Raw genomic sequence first — 17795 nt, 5'->3', positions numbered from 1 at the left:
AGGACATGTACTCTAGCAGTGGGGTTTATTGTGTGCAGGTGGAGAAAGGAGAAAGGGAAAATGCTGAGTAGAGCCAACTGGTTAGAGAAGAAGCTCCTGGTTAAGAAAAGTGAAAGACTTTTTGAACAACAGATTAACAAAATGAAATAGACACATAAAAAAGAAAGATGAGGGGCACCTGGCTCAGTTAGTAGAGCATGTGACTCTTGATCTGGGGGTTGTGAGACCAAGCCCCACATTGGGCATAGAGCTTACTTAAAAAAAAGAAAGAAAGAAAAAGTAGAGTTGGAGGTGGGGATACTGATTGAGAGGCTGCCAAAAACCTACTTTATTGTGATTTTTGTGGGAACAAAAAGAAAAATGAGTACAAAGAATTTTAAAAAAATCAGTAGGACTAGGTAAAGATAGAAGAGGAGGCAGAATGGAAAAGTGAGGATACTCTTCAGAAGTTGAGTAAAATATCTGAAAGGAAACATGGAGTTTGAACATGCTGAGTTTGAGGACAAAGAAATATAAAATATATAAATATTCAAGAAACATCTGGAGATGTGAACCTGGAGCTTAGAGAGGTCAGGGCTAAAGTTAGAGGAACCAGTCACAGAGAGGTTGTCAGTTGAAGAGCATACTTGGGAAACGTCCAAAGACAGGAAATGGAAACATGAGCATCGTTGAGTGGGAGATAAAGCTGATTGTGGGCTTCCATCTCTTGCTTACTTAAGACCAACATGCAAAACTAACCCAATTAGGCTATTTCTCTTTCTTTAGGCTAAATTTTCATGATGGAAATTGTGGAGATAAGAAAACACAAATATCTTCCCTGGGCTTGACTGAAATTTGTGATTTTTGTTCACACAGTGTAATTGTTGAGCCACTGAGGTAATGTAAATTAGGCTAAGTTGTGAATTATGTGTATTAGATGCCTGTTTGGTGGGATGGGTACATTAGTGGCATTTACAGAAGAACAGGGGGACATGTGGTGTGGTATGCTGTGCTGCTTGGTCGAGTGAAGTCAGCCATTACTTAGATGGTGAAAAAGAACAGTGCTGAGTATCTGTAATAAAACACTAACCTGGTAGTGGTAGTGATGGAGAGTTTGTGGACATATCTTGAGAGATGAATTAAAATTACAAATTGTGGGGCACCTGGCTGGCTCAGTTGGCAGAGCGCATGCCTCTTGATCTTGGGGTTGTGAGTTTGAGCACCCCTGTTAGGTGTAGAGATTACTTAAAATCTTTTTTAAAAAATGAAAAATCGACTGTGCTGAATCTAGGAGGAAAGATCACTGAGGAGGAGGGCAAAATCTAAAATTCTGGGATCATTAACTAGACACGCTTACTCCCTTGCATTCCTTCTAAAAGCTGATTTGGTTCATCATTCTCATCAGTTTCATTTTCTCTGTATGTTACTGCTCTCTCCTTTTTCTCATATTCTTCAGTTCATCCAACTTTATCATAGAAGCTCTGCATTTAATGCTTTGAATAGAATTTCTAAATTCCTTCTCATAGGGTACAGTATCACTCCTCATAGGGTATAGTATCATTCCTCCAAGAAGTACCACTGAGCTGAAAAAAAAAATTATAACCCAAATTATAAATGGAGCATTGGCTACAAGTTCTAGAAGACCTTGAAGCAAATAAATCCCCCCCAAAGCAAAAAATGCATGCTAGGATATATCATCTTTGGTGAAAGTGTTAGAGAAAAAGAAACCTGCAATGAAATTTCTTTTAACACCTCTCTAGGAACAAAAAACATGGTTATAACTGACTGCTGCCCATTGTCAGTGTCACAAAAACATCTTCCCCTGCTCAGTGCCCAGAAGTTGTGATGTAACTCCATCAGTTTTCACATCACCTGTGAACTTGTTCTCTTGTGATTTCTAGCATTCTTTGTAGTTAAAGTCTTGTTCTCACGTTGTTTCACATTTGGGATTCTACTTTCTGGATAGAACGGATCTAGTTTACTCTCATTCACTAAGACCTGCACTGAACTTAGGCCTTTATCTGATTCTTCACCCAATTTGTCTTTTCCTTAGAGTTCTTTTGGGAAATACTTTTTACAGAGACATGAGGAACTGGGTCTTAATAAACAGGCAGTTGTCTTGTATCATCCAGTGCCCGATGGAACTCGAGGATGCAAACTTTTCAAGATGCTCTGTCTTGCTGGCTCTCCCCTTCCTCTGCTGTTGTCTGTCCTTGTGTTCTGCTTTTGCGTATTTGGATCTCCTCTCCTTTGCCATCTCACCTGAAGCCTGGTCATTTTCTCTAAGGTTGTGCCTTTTACAGGACTCTGTTCATACCCTTTCTGGGTCTGGGAAGCATGTAATGTGACTAGGATTCCCTCCATTTGTCCTTCTTGTTGAATCTACACATGGGGGTTGGTACACTGGAGGAATCCCTTTTTGAATAGTAGTATTTGAAGATAACAGTGACAGCTTTCAAGATGGTACCAGTTCAGGAAGCAGAAATAGCATGGGATTTGGGTTTTGATGAATCTTTAGAAAGTTAGAATTCTCTTAAGAGATTGTGCACCAAGTTAGCAAGGTTTGGAACTAATCTTAGGTTAGTGAGAGTGGGGAAGATTCATGATAAGCACAATCCAGTGATGATTTTTACCATATGTAGAGATAGATTTTTTAAAACACTGAAATGCTAGTTTCCACTCACCCTTTTTCCTGGCTATCTGCCTCTCCCTTTCTGGGGAATGGAGAAATGGAGTGTAGTTAATCTCCCTTTTCTTAGTCTATTACAGACTTGAGCAGGCATGTTTGCTTAGAGCATAAAAGTAAGTTAATCCCCCAGGGAATGACTAACCTTCTGTCCAACTGCTACAGAATCATGAACATCTTGTTACCTTATATTTCTTATCTGTGGGGAACATAAAATTCCTACTTGGAATCCTTACCTTGGCTCCAATTTTTCCAGTGGCTTAAGAGCTACTGTGTGATCTGGGGAAAGGCCAAATAGATTGAGTTTTGAGACAAAGTGTCAAGGGAGGCCCCAGAAGACAGACCTGGTTTCAAAGATCATAAAAAATGCACCAGAGGAATTGTAGCACATTTGGGGCACAGTATTCATTGTTTTTATTATTTATAAGGAGCCGTGGGACTCGTCAGTACCTTTCCTCATTAGTTTTTAGAGCTACCCTCATCTGCTAGAGTGTCCACAGGGCCTTAGGTGTGGATCATAGGTCTCTGGGACCACTTGGACAGCTGCAGTTTTCCTCAGGTAGGATCTTACAGTGACACTTCACCAAACCATGATCGTCAGTACTTGAACAGACAGCTGAATAGTAGATAGCTATCCTTTGTCAATAAAAAATGCTTAAATTTGATATATCAATTGCACATCAGAATGATTTTCTTCATCCTGGGAATAGATCCCTAAATGCCACATGTACACACACATGCAACTTTTTAACATTAATTACTAAATTACCTCTATTTCCAAAGAAACCATCTGCACATACTCAGATTATGTGGTAATCTCATTTAACTCTAGCCTTGAGAATTTGGTTTTGGTGAGCAACATAATACATGCTGTTTTGCCTACTGAAATGATGCCAGTGAGGGGACATTTATTTAAAAACATTTGTTCAGAAAGGTGTGAATGTATAGAACCCATTCAAGAATAAAACAGGTAGGTCTTAACAAACCCCTTGTGAATAGGAGTAGAAGTGTGTGTGTTTGTATATGTGTACATGTATGCATTCATGTATATTATGGTATTTGGTATCTCTTCCCAAGGTGAGGAAAAGCATTTTGATGTGCAATACACATAGAAAACCTAGACATTTTTAATTAATGAGGAATAGAAATACACCATTCAGCTATCAATTTATATATTGACAGTCATGGGTTTGTAAAATGTTACCGTGAAATCTTATCTGAGGGAAGTTGAAAGTTTTAAGAGGATGATTCATGAACATTTCATATTGGTTGCTGTTTTGTGCATTTGTTTAAAATAGAACTTCTTATAGCTGCTTAGAGGAAATGTAATTTTGCATCCTGAAGGCAATGTTATAGCTTTATACAGTATGTCCATATGTGCAGAAGGACCAGGAGGCATATAAAAGAGTGAAAATTACTTGAGTTTTTAGTAATGATGGAATAAGGTAAATTTTGACTTAGTTCCTGTTATTTTATATTGTTGTAGAACTTAAGTATATAATGAAATTTTATGTGAATACTGGGTAGAGATAATGTGAATTCCACTGCTATATTTGTAAATATCAAAATGATGGTAAAGCTGATAGTTGTCATTACTGTGGGTTATGTTTGCAGTTCTCTTTTATTTATCTGACACTTGGATTGTTTGAACATAAAGACTTTGCAATTTAAAAAAATTCCAGAATAGAAAAATTCCCATAATGGAACCATTCATTAGTAACTCATTATTAACTTAAGTTTTTATTAGTTCCTAGGTTATTTTTCTTGTATGTATACTTTTTACAAAAAAAAAAAAAAGACCCTTTTATTTTGTGGTCTGTACTTTTCACCGAATATGTTTTCAGTGCTGAAAAACTCCTCCTATGGCAATTTTGTGGCTCTAAAGTATCGTGTTCCATGGATTTTTCATTATCTCCTGTTCTGGGCATTGTGGTTATTTTCAGTCTTTTGCTATTATAAACAATGCAGAGATGAACTTCTGTGGGGGAAAATTATTGAAGAAACTTGCTTGCAGATGTCATTTATCAGCATGCTGTTGATTTAAGAAGACCAAGTAAGAAATGGGTGAAAGGCTAAGACTGGCTAATATTTATTGAGTCCTGACCTTGTGCCGGCATTCTGCTAACGCTTTTCATGCACTGTCATATTTCAGTCTCCCAGAGCAAGATGTATTATTCACATTAGAGAGATGGAGTATTTAAGACAGGAAATATTGGGGTGCCTGGGTGGCTCAGTCAGTTGAGCGTCTGACTCTTGATTTCTGGCTCACATCACCATCTCAGGGTTGTAAGATCAAGCCCCGAGTCAGGCTCCATGCTCAGTGGGGAGTCTGCTTGAGATTCTCTCTCTCTCTCCCTCTCTCTTTGCCCTTCCTCCCCAACTCTCTCTCTCACACACACACAAATAACTACATCAATCTTAAAAAAAAAAAGTAGGAAGTATTAAGAGTCCACATTAATTTAAAATAACAGTTTAGGGTTCAAAAAGCTATTTTCCTCATTATCTTCACTTAAAATACTTCATAGTTACTGAATACGTCTCAGAAAGTTGGGTATGGGATTTGATTATAGAATTCTCTTCTTATTTAAACAATCTTATGAAATGAGACCTATGAAGTTACATTAAATAGTATTTTAATTTTTAACTTGTTAGGAATCATTAAATACTGGTAAATATGGCTACATAGTTTAGCAATTGAGAAATTCATTTAGACTGGTTCTTAAGGTCTTCTGGTTCCCTTGTGTGAACTCAGAGGTACGCTCTGATTTTATAGCACGTAAATCATGTTCCAGAACTAGGCTCTATTGGCAAGTTATGACAAGGCCCTAAAAAGTGTTCAGGGATAATTTTTTTGGAAGGCTCTGAGGATCTGGGTCACTATACTTTGGTAGAGAGAATGGTCCTCCAAAGATGAATACATTACTTGACACCTGCAAATATTACATTACATAGCAAAAGAGATTTTGCTGTTATAATTAAGGCTTCAGACCTGGATTGTCTACATGGACCCAGTCTAATCACATGAGCCCTTAAAAACAAAGAAGTTGGTCTGGCAGGAGTCAAAGAGAAATGGCAGAAGAGAAGGTAAGAAAGAATTCCAGGCATGGAAAGGATTCAGGGTGGCATGGCTGGAAGTGAGAAGTAGGATCCCATGTATAAGGACCAGAGAAAGGTCTCAGGAGCTCAGGGCAGCCTGCCAGGATCCAGCAAGGAAACAGGCATCTCAGTTTTACAGATGTAAGAACTGGATTCTGCCAACAACCCAAATGAGCCTGGAAGCATCTTCTCTCCCGGAGCCTCCAGGAAGGAATACAGCTATGCCCATGCCTTGATTTTGGCCTTGTGAGTCTCTATGCAGAGGATCCAGTTGAGCCACACGGTACCCAGACTCCTGACCTATGGAAATGTGGGATGATAAATGGATGTCATTTTAAGCCAACAAATGGGTGGTAGTTTGCAATGGCAGAAATACAAAATAAACACACATTCCTTGTTGAATACATACCCACAAGTACCTTACTTCATAAAAGAGCGATTAATCTCTCATACATCCAAAGCTGCCAGGCCACAGCTAGTTAAGTTCATGGATACCTCTGAAGTTTGAAAGTGAATTTCTAGGGGCGCCTGCATGGCTCAGTTGTTAAGCATCTGCCTTCCGCTCGGGTCATGATCCCAGGGTCCTGGGATCGAGCCCCACATCGGGCTCCCAGCTTGGTGGGGAGTCTGCTTCTCCCTCTGCCTCTGCCTGCCACTCCCCCCTGCTTGTGCTATCTCTCTCTGACAAATAAATAAAATCTTTTAAAAAAAAGTGAATTTCTAAAACTAAATTCTGGCCTTCATACATTTGTGAGATCTTGAGAATTCTGTGGACATTTAAAAGTTTATTCTTGGGGCGCCTGGGTAGCTCAGTCAGTTAAGCATCTGCCTTTGGCTCAGGTCATGGTCCCAGGGTCCTGGAATTGAGCCCCTCATCAGGCTGCCTGCTCAGCGGGAAGCCTGCTTCTCCCTTTCCTGCTCCCTCTGCTTGTGTTCCCTCTCTTACTGTGTCTCTCTCTCTGTCAAATTAAATAAATAAATAAATAAATAAATAAATAAATAAAAATCTTTTAAAAAAAGTTTATTCTTAAAGTGAATTCTGAAAATACAAACACTTTAAACACTGTTCACCACTTTTCAGTGAAACCCATCAGTCCTTTTATGCGAGTTCCTATGGAGCAGGGGGCTAGGTAGGTAGAAAGTAATAAGCAGGGACAACACTGGTTGTCAAGGAGTATAATTCAGGTGGGAAGGAGGGGCTTAAGCATATGAAGTATTAAAGTAATTAAGGACTGGATCCTTACTATATTTATTGTAAAGCTCAACTATATTAATTATAATAATATGATGATGATAGTTTTAGGCACTATTCCAGATGCTTTAGGCGTTAACTGGTTTGATTCTAAAAACAATCCTCTGAGGTAGAAGGCTGTGACTCCACCCCACAAACTGGGATTCTAGAACTTCTTCCAAAGTTGACATAAAATAAATGGAGATTTCCTTCTCCTATTTCAGGCTTTTGGATCTTAAGCTCTGGATCTGTTCTTCCAGGGATCCCTCCCATGTTAGCCATTTTATAGATGGACTTTCTGACTGGAAAGGGTTTTAGTTGATCTGAATTCATCCAAATACAGGTGTTTCTAATGTAGCATCCATGCAGATAGGAGACCCCTAGAATTTCTGGGACCTGACTGGTGTTACAGTTATACTGTTGCTGCAGTTTAGAACCTAACCTCCAAAAAGCACAATGATTGAGAAAAGGTATTTTACCATGTAAGGACAGACATGTAATAAGGAATAAAAGAACTGAGTTTGCAAGTTATATTATGTCCTTAAAGACAACTTTGTTAAATGAGCTCTAAATCCATTGAAGAATTATTTAAATGTGGTATAGATTGAAAATACTCTGGGCTTACCAGAAAGTGGAAAAAATAATGAGAAATAAAAACTAAAAATAGGGGTGCCTGGGTGGCTCAGTTGGTTAAGCGACTGCCTTTGGCTCAGGTCATGATCCTGGAGTCCTAGGATCAAGTCCCTCATCGGGCTCCCTGCTCAGCAGGGAGTCTGCTTCTCCCTCTGACCCTCCCTCTACCTCATGCTCTCTCTCTCTCTCTCATTCTCTCTCAAATAAATAAAATCTTTTAAAAAACCTAAAAATATAAATGAAATAAACATAATGTTTTATTTGGTTATTATAACTAAAATCAGATTGTCCAACATATAATTGTTAACTTAAAATACATTTCATATATATGATGTTTTTATTTGTCAAGAAATTAATACTGCCCAGCAGTTAGGACTTTGGAGAAATCAGTGGTCAGAAGCAGTAAGAGCAGTTTTGAAGACTGAAGGAGCAGATACACCTGTTCTTCAGAGAAGATGTTAGTGTTGTTTAGCTTGCTCTTTTCACATTTCTTTCAACCAGTACCTCTGTAGCTTCTCCTGCAATTTGTGTCATGAAATTTATGAGATTTCCAAGAAAAGGCCCCCAGAAGTTATTTTTCATCTGTTTAAGATTTGTACCACCTTTATCTCTGTTGAGTGGGTTAGATGGCTGTGACATCACCAACTTTTCAACTGTAAGCTCTTATTTGTTCTCTTGGTAGTGAATGATTTGGAAAGGAGGCATTGGTAAGACAAATATTCAGAACAGTCCTTTAGTCTGAGTGCTTCTGATCTTTACCTTCCCCTATAAAGCCTCCTCTACGAAACTTCACATGGTAGACCGTTTCCACGGTAGACAGCTCTGATTATTTGAAAGCTCTTAGAGCTAAAACATACCTTTTTGTAACTTCACTGCATTGGCCTGAATTTTACCTTCCACCTTTCAAATATCTGAAGATCATGATCATGTTCCCCCTAAGTCTTCTCTTTTCTGCAGCAACTACAGACACTTCACTTCTATTCTCAAGCACAAACGTACATACTGTGAGTGGTACCAAGAACCAGGGTCAGAATGATGAGTAAAGGAGTTCATTTCAGGGGGCTTATAGTAAACTATTGGGGACCCCCAACTAAAGGGGAGATTTCACTAGCCTGTGAAAGCCTTATAATTGAGGTAAATGTTATTGGGGTATAAGCAAGGAGGATGTGGCCCCATTGGGGGAGATTGCATTCAAGAGAAGACTGTAACTAAGGAGGGACCTGAAGGACAAGTAAGTGACAGTCACACAAAGTGGGGAGTTGGAGAGGCATTCCAGACAGAGAGAAGAACATGTGGAAAGGCCCAATTGAGGAAAGAACATGGCCCTTTCAGAGAATATAAGAGTTCTGTTTTACTAAACTGGAGCATTGACTTTTTTTTTTTTTTTTTTTGGAACATAGATTTTTGAGAGAAGGAATGGAGATAGAGATAATACTGAAGACCAGATCAGAAGAATACTACATATGCAGTGTTAGACATTGGACTCTGTCATAGTGTCATGGGAAAGTATTTGAAGAGTTTTTTAGCAAGAGATGTAATGTAAAATTTATTTTGTAAGATGATTAGTTTGCTGTAAAGAATCATATGGTTTGAAGAGAGAAAAGTTAGAGACAACAGTCTGAATGGGAAAAGATGGTGGGCTGAGCTAAGTCAGGGACACCTCAATTTTTGGCTTGAGACCCTGGGTGCATGGTGCTACCATTCACTGACTTGGTATGTAGGACATGGAGCAATTATATGGGGTATGAAGAAGTGGTAAGAAAGTGACTTCACATTTGGAAATGTCGAGTTTGAGCTACTCGAGGAACATTTAGGTCCAGGAGGTGAATGGCCCTAGAGATACAAATATAATTGAAGCACTGTGAGTAAATGAAATGACCTATGAAGAATGAACAGAAAGAGAAGAAGGTCTAGCGGGCTGAGGATAGATTGCTAAGGAGCATCAAAATTTAAAGGTAGAAGAAAAGTAGAGCCTTGGGAGAAGAGAAATAGTGGCCAGAGAGGAAAGAGAAAAGCCTGGAGTATGCGGTGTCATGAAATCCTAGTGGTTAAGAAGAGAAGAGGTAACAATGTCAAATCCTACAGAGAGGACCAGGTAAATAAAGAGTGCTGCATCCAGTGCATTTAACTACAAGGAGGTGGCTGTCCCCTAGTTTCCTCCTGTCTCCTCCTCATGAACCTAAACAGATGATGCTCCACACCGAATACAACCCAGATGTTCATCATTCTGGATTCTACCAGTTTTGGGGTTTTTTGGTGGTCTGAATGTCATCTTTTCGTAATATTCCTAAAAACATTGTTATTTATTCTAAGTAATCTCATTTCCATTGTTAATTCACACCATGCTTGTGATCACCTAAAAACTACCAGATCTTTTTAATGTGAAGCTCTGTCAAAGTAGATGTATATACATATAGCCAACTTAAATAGCAGATTTAAAAGCTTAAGTGGAGGAATTCATTCCAATGCATCTTGTTGCTTTCAGGCCAGTTCCACATATATATTGGTCTTTGAACAGTCAGCTGTTGTCTAAGTTATAATAAAATTAATAGGCCTATCTGTGTATGTTCAACAGAATATTCTACATAAAAGATTTTTTAAATATCCCTAATAGCCTTGAAATAGTTGAGTAAGCATACTTTATCATCCCAGTATGCTTAACAAATACATCTTCGATGTGGTGACAGCAATTACTGGGAAGACAACTATTTGTTAAATAAACTGTTAGGTGGAGAACAGTAGTGTCTGGACAGATGTATAAACAACTTTCTTAATTTTCTAATTATTGGTTTCTAATTATTGGTTTTCTAATAACAGGTAATTGCAAGATTATCCATGTGTCAGGCTTGTGGCAATATTAGTTCTTTGGAACAAAATAATGAATTTAGAAAGAGGAAAACAGACCTCTGAGGAAGGAACAAAGGAGATTGTAACTTAATTCATGGGTGTTCCTTGATAGGACAAAGGTCTAGCCACCCTCACTGCTCAGTTTGTGTCTTACTAAAAGAGTGTTGATTAAGGAGCATATATATTTGTTTCTTTCTGGAGTTCTTCATGTCCTTACTAGCTTAAGGTTTTATAGTGGTTTAAAAGTGAGTATATTTGGGAATAGAACAGGGAAGAGTATTGGATTATGTTTCCTCTTATATTTAATGGAGGAAATTGAGAAAATAGTTTCTATGTTTGTAAAACATTTCTATCATATCATAATTTAAATGTTTCTAAAATAGATTTACTTAAAACCTTTAGGAAATCTTTGGCGATTTATTCGAAGTTAGTTTGTAAGGACAATGCTTCGGTTAGCTAAGACTTTGCCACACTTGATCTGTCTTGCCAAACCAGCTTGGTTTTTAAGGGCTTCTTCCTCCATGTCTTCTCAGTTAACCTCTCCCAGAGATGCTCAGAGTTTGCATTTGACACTTTTCTTTTGCCTCTTCAGTCTTGGCATTGCCACAAAACAACTTCCTGAGCATTTGGATTTGGGGGCTGAAGGCAAGATTAAAGTGCCGAAGAGAAGACAAAATGCTAGAAGTAAGACTGGCTCTTACTCTTGTTGAATTTCAGGGCTATTTTGTGAACAGCCCTACTGATTGTTGAAGAAGTTTAAAATATTGCAACATGTTTCTGATGGGTAACAAGGGGAGAGGGAAAGTTTCGACCAATGTCTTCTTAGTCCCTTAATTACCCTATCTGTGTAAATATTCACAAGAGCAAATATACCCTAAGCTACAGATGTGTTTTTAATTATTTCGTGCTCTTGCATGTTGAGTCATTTGTTGTTATGTGACTACCCATCCTCAATTAAAGTTTCAGCCTCTTAAAAAGTGTCCTTACAGTTTTCCTTGTACTTGAGTAGTTGGTATCTATGAAACTGCTGATTTAGTAACTGAATCTTATCATTTGATTGGATTATAGCATAATTCTATAGCTAGAATACAGGGAAGGCCATGTTCCTTTACAAATGAATTAAATTAGAGGAGAACAACATACAAAGTAAAGATGGATTGCCATTTGAAATGATTATAAGATTAAAAGGTTGAGTCTTGGGAAAACTAAGATATCTTATTGAACAGAGCAGTGATTGTCAACCCTGCATACAGCCTGGAATCACTTAGGGACCTTTGAAACACCAACAGCAGCTAGTACTGATGCTTGGACTCTCCCCCAGAGAGGCTGACTTAGTTGGGGCTCAAGGTCAGTAGTTTTTTAAAGCTCCCCAAGTGATTCTAATGTGCAATCAGGCTTGGGAACTGCTGAAATAGATTGATGAAAATCCAAGCTAGTTAAAGAAAGCATTTCTTAATAAAGCAGTGACTCCATAGCTATTTGACAAGAGGAAACATGAGGGAAAAAAATGAGGGAGAGAAGCTTTTAGTGAACAGTTTGTAGAGGTTTACCATCTATTATTCACCTCTGAAATACAGAAGCTCTGGAAAACAAGTTTCTCCGTACTTGGTGACAAAATCTAACCTACTCTGAACGTAAACAGTGGAAAATCCCGAGGCTTTTTCTAGTTTTCCATTGTCTCATTTGGTATGAATAATTACACATTTCACTGTAGCAATATATTCATGTGTCTGATTTCTGATGACAAGTTGCTGCCCCAGACCTCCCTGAGGATGTGACATAGATAGGATCTCTTTCTGAAATGGATAAAAGTTTGAATTCTGAACTACATCTAGCCCCAGGGGCTGCAGATCATAGTGGGGAAGGGTTGTGATAGGGAAGGCCAAGGTAATAATGCATCCTTCTTCCACTTACCCAGGCAGTGGATTAGCACCCACATTAAATAAAAACAAGGGCCAGTATCAGAATGTGGCTCTTGGCTGTGCATGCGTACATGTCTTGAGCCTGATCTAAGAAGAGGGTTCATTTCAATCACAGAGAAACTAAGGTTAACCAATAACACGAGTAGATCAAATAGAAAAATAGTCATTTTCTTATAAAAGACTCCTCAGTAGAACTACCTCAAACTTTGGTGGTTTGGAACTACACATTTATTATCTCAAACAGTTCCTGACTGTCAGGAATTCTGGAGCATCTCACAGCTGGATGGCTTTTGCTTGGGGTGTCTCAGGAAGTTGTCAGAATATGTTTTGGTACTAGAACTTCGTGTTCAGTGCCAACCAGTCCCTTCCTAGAAAATTCTAGTTTCTGTTTCTGCAGCTGCTTAGAGTTTCAGTTTTCAATATAAAAGTAATAATTATTGGCAGAGGAAGCCCTGAGTCCTTCTAATATTCTGTTCTGAAGATTCCTGCTGGGAGTAGCTTATTAGTAGCTTATTAGCCTTCTCTTGTCATTTTTCTCTCCCCTAGGTCCTTCCCACATTTTTCCTAAAGTTGTGTATGCATCCACCTCCTGTGGGCCAATGAATGATTGTTAGTGATTGCTCTGGATAATACCATAAAAAGACAAACAGGTCCCTGCCTCATTGGAGCTTCCATCCAGAAGACAGGAATTAGTCATTCATTTGAAAATGATTAAATACCTGGGTGCCTGGGTGGCTCAGTTGGTTGGGCGACTGCCTTCGGCTCAGGTCATGATCCTGGAGTCCCGGGATGGAGTTCCCTCATCGGGCTCTCTGCTCAGCGGGGAGTCTGCTTCTCCCTCTGACCCTCTTCCCTCTCGTGCTCTCTATCTCTCATTCTCTCTCACTCAAATAAATAAAATCTTACAAAAAAAAGAAAATGATTAAATACTTGACAGTGTGCTTAAAAAAAAAAGGTTCTGTGGAGATGCTATAGGAACATGTAATCAGATCTTAGCTAGTTTGTGTTTTTGCTTGATCAGCACTTTGTCCTTTGTGTTTTGTAGGAAGAATACCTACCCTTGGGGTTTTTGTCAAAAGCCTCCATCCTGGGGCAGAAACATGGAAGCTATTCCACACCCCACTCTGCATAACACACTCTGAAATTCTCCCTGACTGCAGACACTCAGGGGACTTTGTGTGGTTCTGTAGAGTAATCTCATTTACTTTAAAACTTTTATTTTTATTTTTATTTATTTATTTATTTATTTATTATTTATTTATTTGACAGAGAGAGACACAGCGAGAGAGGGAACACAAGCAGGGGGAGTGGGGGAGGGAGAAGCAGGCTTCCCGCAGAGCAGGGAGCCCGGTATGGGGCTTGATCCCAGGACCCTGGGACCATGACCTGAGCCGAAGGCGGACGCTCAACGACTGAGCCACCCAGGTGCCCCCTAAAACTTTTTTTTTTTTGAACTTAGGTTCCTTCAGCATTCACCTGTGAAGTTCTTCTCTCTCTCCTTGCCCTCTCTCCCCTCCTTCCAGCTCTGCCCAAATGTGGTACCCTTTCCTTACGCATCCCCTTCCTCCCTTTCTTGCCCCACCACACCTTTGAAAAGATGAGGTGTTACACAAAGTTGGGAATCTAATACCTCCCTTTTCTGAGTTCTTTGTATTTTGAGACATTTCTAATTAGAGAAAGAAAAACTGAAGATCTGCTGAAGAGAATTTCAGGTTTGGAAAACTGAGAGAAGGGTGAGGAAGACTGTTTTTGATCTTCTGTAAGCAAATGAAGGGGTCTGTCTCCGACATCTTTTCCCATCTGTGGTTTCTTCCTGGCCCTGAGCCACGGTGGGATCCTCCCTGCGAGGTCATAAAATCAGGAAGCCGTTGACAAGATCCCAGTGGATGTTTATAGTCTGCATCTTTGCCCCCAGCCCCAAGTATTTGTGATGCTATGAGGGAGGAAAATCCTGAATAGAGAGGCGGATACATTACAAATACATGAAGTATGCAATAAATGATGTTTTTAATGTGTGGCTTTTGTTGTTATGTGACTACCCATACGAGTATTTGTAAAGGTTTTTCTGTGGTCATGTAACCCTTCTCTTTCCCATGGCCCTCTTTTTATCCCTAAGTTGTTCAACTGCAAATCTTCCTACCATGAGCATTTTCAGAGCTGAGACTCCCAGGGTTGAAGAGGGACTGAATGGCCTTCTCATTATTGTATAATTTTCCAGAGAGAGAGAGGCTGAAAGTATCAAAGAATGGGCTAAATGAAGAGTATGCCCTTTTGCATGGCCTGCCTATTAGCCAGGCGGGGACAACACAGCAGTAAAGCAGTGGTGGGGGAACCTGCCTTCCTCAGGGGCGATGATGTGGCCGTTGTGAGGGCAGTCCGCAGCGGGGTCCCAGAGTCTAGCATATAGATCTACTTTCGCCTTCAAGTAAATGAATATAAATTAGATTAACTTCAATGGCAAGTCTTATGTAACCTTGAACTTGTGTATTCTCCCTTTAAAATGTCATTAGTGTAATAAGCTGCAGGACACTTCCAAACTCACCAGCACCTCCAAACACCTGAACACATTCGTACTTCTGTGCTTAAAAGACTGTCCTAGAGAGGAATGAGCTTGTTCATTTTGAATTTTTATTGCTGCTGAACATAGATTTCCCAAAGATTATCTTCATGGTGTCTTTTTTTTTTTATCTTATCTTTGAAAGTGACTCTGATTATCTTTTTTGTCTCTGTTTTATGGTCCTCTTTGGGAATGCTTTTAGGAAAGGATTTAGGCATTCAGATTTGGGGGAGGTGGGTGGAGAGAGAGAGCAAGCAAATAAGTGGGGTTGAAGGCACTTAGGATTTTAAAGTTTGTCTTGTCTGTTCCCATTTCACCTACTCTGTGAGTCAATGACACTTGCTTTTCTGGGGCATATTTTCCAAAATGCTTGCCATAAACCTGTCAGACTTCAAATGAACATTGATCGTGTTTGAGTAGAGACCCAATTACACCAGGACCACCTATTTAATTTTTCTAGAATTTCTAGATAAACTAGAATCTTTGAGGGATAAATAATATTTAGTATCTTTGCCAAGGTATTGTGCATGTTTTAATAATTGGTTATTTACGGTATTTCTATATGTTTTCCAGTTACAATTTTGAGACTCTTCCCATAATCGTATAAAAAATACCAATGTTTTACAGTGTATACATTCTGACAACTGTTTAATTTCTTTTGAAAGTAAGTCAATATGATTCTTCCAGATTTTTCGCCTAAAATTCCTATGCAGAGGTTTTTCCCTGATACTAAAAACAAACAAAACCCCAAAGCATGACAGCAAACTTAACTTCCATTGCAGTAACTCTTAATTTTGGTGCATACCTAAACACAAAGTACTGCTTTTGATAACCACATTTTTCTTATTCTAATTTGATTTTTCCTCCTAATATCTTACTAGGTGCAGAGAGAACTAGCAGCTGTTATTGCTTTGAAAGCAAGGAAATCTGGTGAGTAGTCTTTCCTGGGAGTTTATCTCAGGAAGTTTTGATGCAGAATGCAGAGAAGTATCACTGTTTGTTTTTAAAATTATCTATTCTGCCATTGAAGTAGCACAGACTGTTATATATAGTTCCTTGAAATTTCACTGCTTTGCTTTAATTTATTTCATATTTCAAGGAAAAATGAAATTAATAATAAAAAATACATTTGTAGTCCATTGCAACCGTGAAGAAAGTCTAAGTACACAACCCAAGAAAGCAAACCACATAGCATTTACCTATCATAATGACAGAGGAAAATAACACAAAGATGGTCTTTGTTTAAGGGTATGTTTTTCATCTCAAAGGAGTTTCTTCTAAAAATAATTGTGTAATGACATTTTAAAAGCAAGCATTTTATGTAGGACTAATTGCGTGGATCTGATCCCTGATACCTGTAGGACACAATCTGGAAGCAATACGTGGAAAGGAAAAGGGAGCTTTCAGATATATTTTGAAGGAGAGAAAGCCATACTCTGGTGAAATTCAATATGAGATGGAGACTCACTGAGGCAGAAAAACACTTAGAAAGAGTGCGAGAGGGAGGCATCGTTTGCTGTTCAGAGGGAGGAGGTCAATGCTGAATAGAATGACAAACTGAAGGAAGGTGCTACTTGGATCATGGTAAATTGGAATAAGATTTTTCAGGCAGAAAGACTATGATAAAATCAAAGACATGACAAAAACCGAAGAACTAAATGGAACAGAAATGTCTTGAAAACACAAACCATGCATTTTACATCTTTCTTTTTCCACTTAGAAACTTTAAGAGTTTGCTTTTCCCTCAGTTACTTTTTGAATCAAACACACATTAGTGTGAATTAGCTTATCATATGTGATCTCTTGTGTTTGTTGATTTGGCTGGGAGAGGACACAGAGACTGCCTGCTGTAAAGGTAGAGAGGAGGAGGGAAAGAACAGCCATCCTGACCCCCAGGGTAGTGAACAGAGCGGGCAGCCGTAAATAGGGCTCTTCGATGCCAGCATCGGATCATGGCTGTTTGCATAGGTGGAGGCCTGATGGAGAAAGGACATCAGTATGAAAGTTTTGGGAGAGAGGGCCTAGAAATAAATTGGGCTAGAGCTGCTCTTCATTCCTGTAATCATAAGGAGACAAAACTTACAGTCCGTATGAGTTGGAATGGCAGTGCCATAGAGGGTAGGGTTTTTGTTTTTGTTTTTGTTTTTTAAGTTTTAGAAAAAAGGGAGAAAAACAGAGCAAATAAATATAGATAGGGAGGCTGGAGATGAGGGTTACTAATTCACACAGGGTGAGATGGAAGGGACTCTGGTAGGGGACATTTGAATAAAGACCTGAAGTCAGTGAAGGGGTGAGCCCTGTGGATATCCAAACAATAGCATTTGGGCAGAGGTGTGCAAAATGTGCTTGAGGAACAGCAAAGAGGTATGAGTAACTAGAGCCAAGTGAACAGGGCAAAAAGAGGTGGATTTGGGATGTCAGGCTAAGAAGTTCGAACTTTCTGGAGGTGAAGAGAAGTAAGACCCACACATGTTAGAGCATGCAAAATAAAAGATTGTGTGGGGGGAGTTAATTTTATTAAACCTTGATGTGACTGCATGAAGTTATATCTGTCTTTTTTACTCATTTGATCTGTGGAGCTTGAAGTGTGAACACAACTTTGGAGGCTATTCAGGACAGAGTGAAACGGTCTCTCACATGTACACTAATGGTGGGGACATAAAATCATAGTTTTACAAAAAAGCAATGTTTCAGTGTGTTCTAGAAACCCTAACTCTATGATCCAGTAGCTCCATGACTGGAGGTCATGATCAGAGATGCATGTGAAGATTCAGGTAGAAGGAATCTATTGCATTTTTTTTTTTTTTTTTTTTTAAAAATAAAAAATTAGAGGGGCGCTTGGGT

At 39.0% G+C, this 17795-nt stretch overlaps 1 protein-coding gene across 3 annotated transcripts in view; it reads left to right on the top strand.

Moving 5' to 3' along the window:
* RAPGEF5 (Rap guanine nucleotide exchange factor 5) overlaps window positions 1-17795 on the top strand; it is a 243083-nt gene that overhangs the window by 78465 nt on the left and 146823 nt on the right. For all 3 annotated transcript variants that reach the window (XM_073898944.1, XM_025873001.2, XM_073898945.1), the window contains exon 7: window positions 15833-15881. In XM_073898944.1, coding sequence (XP_073755045.1) covers window positions 15833-15881 — 49 coding nt within the window. The remainder of the gene's footprint in view (window positions 1-15832; window positions 15882-17795) is intronic.

Source organism: Callorhinus ursinus, unplaced genomic scaffold, assembly GCF_003265705.2.
Source record: "Callorhinus ursinus isolate GAN/ISIS: 27379988/994484 unplaced genomic scaffold, GSC_fseal_2.0 scaffold12, whole genome shotgun sequence".
Classification (NCBI taxonomy): domain Eukaryota; kingdom Metazoa; phylum Chordata; class Mammalia; order Carnivora; family Otariidae; genus Callorhinus; species Callorhinus ursinus.
This window is presented reverse-complemented; position numbering and strand designations above follow the sequence as displayed.